The following is a 4,140-nucleotide window of genomic DNA, read 5'->3' on the forward strand; positions in this document are numbered from 1 at the left end:
GCTCAGCCCCGCCCCCGACATCCCCAGGGCGGTCGGACCCTCGAATCCCCTCCAGTTCCCTGTCAAGCGAGGGTAGAAGGGTAGGTGAGGCAAGGGGACACCCAGGCCAAGGAACGGGTTGGGGGGTGGCAGGGAGGGGGGGGAATTGGGCTGACAGGGTCACCTGGAGAGAGGTGATATTGAGGGCCCTGTCAATGAGGATCCAGGTAACAGTCTCCGAGCAGGGTGGGGTGCTGAGAGAGCCCTGATAGGTGATGAAGCCAAAGGACTCGGGGAACAGGAGCTCCAGGCTCAGGTCTTGAAGAAAGTAGGCATCATCTGCAGGAATATCAGGTCAGAGTGAAGAGGGGTGCCCCTGCTGAACTCCCCTATGTGCATAAGCCACCCCCCATTCACCTCCCCCCCCCCCCCGCACCCTCCCAGTGTCCAGGGATTTACTCTTATAGGAGATGCGGGTGATGGTGTCACGGTTAAGGAGGCGGCTGAGGAACGGGTTTGAGCTACCAGCCACCTGTGTGGAGGTATGCAGTGAGGAGAGAGGAACCCAGAAATCCAAGCTCCCCAATCCCTTCCTCCCCTAGGACCCCAGAGACTGGGCCTCCTAGCTCCCTCTTCTCAGACCCCAGGTCCAGACCTTCCCTCCCTCCCTGGGCTCACATTGACAAAAAGGCTGAGAATGGCCAGGCCATTGGGGCCCCGGGTGGCGGCGCTGAGGTTCCCATAGAGTTCTTGGTTGAAGTGGATGAGCTGCACCTAGGAGGGAAGCACAGAGAGTGGGGACCCCCGGAAGAAGGGGAGGGCAGAATGGGCAATGGGAGCAACTTTGGGGTTCCAAGTCAGGTTAAGGATTAATGCTCACGAGGTGGAGTGGGGGGGCGGGCTGTGGATTCTATGGAGGAAGATGGGATGAGGCATGAAAAGGAGGGTGACTATGGCTGATTCACGCTGATGTTCCACAGAAAACAACCAAATTCTGTAAAGCAATTATCCTTAATTAAAAAATAAATAAAATTTTAAAGGACAAGAAAAAGAGGAGGGTGAGGTGGGAGGAGGGCTTCCCAGGTGGCCCTAGTGGTAAAGAATCCACCTGCCAATGAAGGAGATGTGAGTTTGATCCCTGAGTCGGGAAGATCCCCTGGAAGAGAAAATGGCAACCCCCTCCGGTATTCTTGCAGGGAGGATCCCTTGGACAGAGGAGCCTGGTGGGCTACCGTCCATGGGGTTGCAAAGAGTCAGACATGATTGAGCCTTTGAGCATGCATGCAGGAAGTGGGAAGAATTTGGTTGACTTAGAGTGAAGGTCAAGGGTCAGAGGTCAGTAGCCATCACCTCAGCAGAGAAACCCTGATGGTTGATCTGGTGTTCAGAGCCAGCTCCGTCACGTGCTCCAAAAAGCAGCCTCAGTTCACTGAGTCGGTGGCTATAAAGGAGGGGACCCCCAGACACATTAACCACAGGCCGGGGCGCAGGCAGGAAGGAGACATGACGACCGGTGTTGTACAGAGTTCCGCGGAGCTGTGGGGGAGGTGGAGGTGGTCATAGGAATGCAATCTTTTCCTGACTGTTTTCCATTCATACATTTCCCACAGCCAATATCCATTTAATCATTCAGCATAGTTTGAACATTGGAAAAGACCCTGATGCTGGGAAAGACTGAAGGCGGGAGGAGAAGGGGACAACAGAGGATGAGATGGTTGGATGGCATCACCGACTCAATGGACATGAGTTTGGGTAAACTCCGGGAGTTGGTGATGGACACGGAGGCCTGGTGTGCTACAGTCCATGGGGTCACAAGAGTCTGACGCGACTGAGCAACTGAACTGGACTGAATAGTTTGAACGCTAATGTCTTTCCAGGATCTGGGCTGATCCTTGGTAGGTGCTCAATAGTGGTGAATTTAATTAACAAGTATTTATTGAGCTGTCAGTATGTGCCATGGATGCCAGGGCGAGAGCCATGAGCAAGTAGACAAAAACTCTGGGGCTCATGGAGCTTCTGTTCAAATTAAGGAGAAACAATAAATACTGAATCATATAAGTAAATGCTTAATTAATTACATCCTATGCCCACACTGAGGAGCACTGGGAGTTCTAATAAATGGAAAACCCAGGGAATTCTCTGGCAGTCCAGTGGTTAGGACTACTGTGCTCCCAATGCAGGGGCCTGGGTGTCAATCCCTGCTTGGGGAACTAAGAAGTTGCAAGTAGCATGCCAAAAAAAAAAAAAAAGGAAACCCAGAGAATGGAGTAGGGATGGGGTGTCAGGAATGGCTTCCAAGAGGAAGTGACATTTGAATGGTGACCTGAAAGATAAGGAGGGGTTATTTGCAAGGAGCAAGGAGAAGGGTATTCCAGAAGGGGGAATAGTCCGTGCAAAGGCCCTGAGGTGGCCTATTTTAATAACAGTGAAGAAGCCTGGGACCAGAGCCCAGTAAGCAAAGGATAGTGTGGTGATGGGAGCCGGGTGGTGCAGAGCCTTGTGGGCAATGATGGGGTATTCTGTGTTTTTATTTAAATAATTGAATAGATATAACACATTTGGCACAGTACCAGTCACAGGCTAAGTGCTGTGTAAGTGTATGCTGTCATTACTTATCCTAACAGAAAGATTTTGAGTAGGAGAGAGTGGTATGATCCAGTTTGTGTTTTTAAACATCTATCTGTGGGATGGAGAATGGGTTGCAGGAGGCAGAGAAGCAGGCCAGCAAAGATGCTATAGCATCTTTGCATCAATCCCAATGCAAGATGATGGTGAGACCAGTGGAGGGACAACAAATCAAATGCTATTTAGCAGGAAAACTAGAAAGGGAACGGATGGAAACGGAAATGCGGGAGGAAATGGGATGGGGAAGCTCTGAGACTTTTGGTTGGGTGGCCGGGGAGTGCCAAAGAAATAATATTGCAAAGCGGGCAAGAGTGTGGATTCTGGAACCACGCTGCCGAGGTCTGAATCCCAGCCCTGGCACTCTCTGGCTGTGTGACCTCAGGTAAGTAACTTAACCTCTCTGTGCCTCAGTTTCTGCATCCATAAAATAAGGATAATAGTAACACCTATTTCATGGTGCTGTGAAGATTAGAGGATTCATCAAGTTTGAAAACAGTGCCTCGCCCAGGAGACGGTCTGTTTTACCATTGCTTCTAAGAGAGGGGAAGACTAGGAGCCGATCATTTGCGAGTGTTAAGTAGCCTTCCCCCGACGGAGTAGACCTCCTCCTCCAAGGCTAGCCTCTCAACTCAAAGCTCCACCCCCGATCCCCACTCAGGCCCCGCCCCAGTGGATTCGGTAACCCCCTCCCACCAGGGTTCTTACCTTCTCTCCCCCGGTGCTGAGTCTCAGAGGGGGCAGAAAGGGGTCATAGAGGACCCTCTTCAGCTCCACATCCACGGGGCTCTGACGCTTCCCCACGGCACAGAGACTCCAGGCTGCGTTCACCAGGCCCCAGAAGGGGGGTCCTGGGAGCCGAGGTGGGGTAGGGAGAAAAGGAAGTCAGAAATAAGGACTGAATCCCTAGACTGGGACCCGCTACGAAGCCTGTCGTCTGGATTCCTGGATCCCAAGAGAGGAAGGGCTGGGAATCTGGACTCCTGGCTCTGAGGGAGGAGGGGGCTGGGATCCAGAATCCTCGGGTCCTAGAAGAATTTTGGAGGCGTTTCCTAAGGACCCCCCCACCTTACCCCCCTAACACCTCCAAGTCTCTGATCAAACTTACCTTAAATTGTCATTGGGAGAAGAAACTACAACTCCCAGCAGGCCCCCGGGACTGCCAAACAACCCATTCACTGCCTGCCTGCCCTAGAGGTCATGGGAGTTGTAGTTCTTTCAGTCTCCTTGTCCCACAGCCGGATAATGAATGAAGTAGGAAGAAGGAGTTGCAAGAGAGGGCAGGAGGAGGCTAGGGAATGGGGCCACTGAACCTCTGGTTCTCAGCAAGAGCCAGGACCTACCTGCCTCTTTCCCAGGAAACACACACACACACTCTTCCACCCCCACACTCTCTTACCTTCCAGTCACTCCCACTCACTACTTGAAATGCGCATATATAATGTCCCATGCTGAGCCACTCGGGTTCAGAAGCTGGGTCTCTTGAGAGAGAGAGGAAGGGGCCGGGACTCTCGAGTCTGGGGCGTGGGGAGGGCGGGC

General features: G+C 52.5%; 1 protein-coding gene across 3 annotated transcripts in view; it reads right to left on the reverse strand.

Annotated features, from left to right (window-relative positions):
- The window catches only part of CA11 (carbonic anhydrase XI), a 6,246-nt gene that overhangs the window by 1,283 nt on the left and 823 nt on the right, over positions 1–4,140 (reverse strand). For 2 of the 3 annotated variants that reach the window (XM_010849559.1, XM_010849558.1), the window contains exons 3-7: positions 3,310–3,452; positions 1,330–1,515; positions 658–753; positions 439–511; positions 164–318 (exon numbers count right to left, since the gene is read on the reverse strand). In XM_010849559.1, the coding sequence (XP_010847861.1) occupies positions 164–318; positions 439–511; positions 658–753; positions 1,330–1,515; positions 3,310–3,452 (653 nt within the window). The remainder of the gene's footprint in view (positions 1–163; positions 319–438; positions 512–657; positions 754–1,329; positions 1,516–3,309; positions 3,453–4,140) is intronic. The other variant, XM_010849560.1, reaches the window with a different exon arrangement.

Source organism: Bison bison, unplaced genomic scaffold (genome assembly GCF_000754665.1).
Source record: "Bison bison bison isolate TAMUID 2011002044 unplaced genomic scaffold, Bison_UMD1.0 scf7180017864285, whole genome shotgun sequence".
NCBI classification, from domain to species: domain Eukaryota; kingdom Metazoa; phylum Chordata; class Mammalia; order Artiodactyla; family Bovidae; genus Bison; species Bison bison.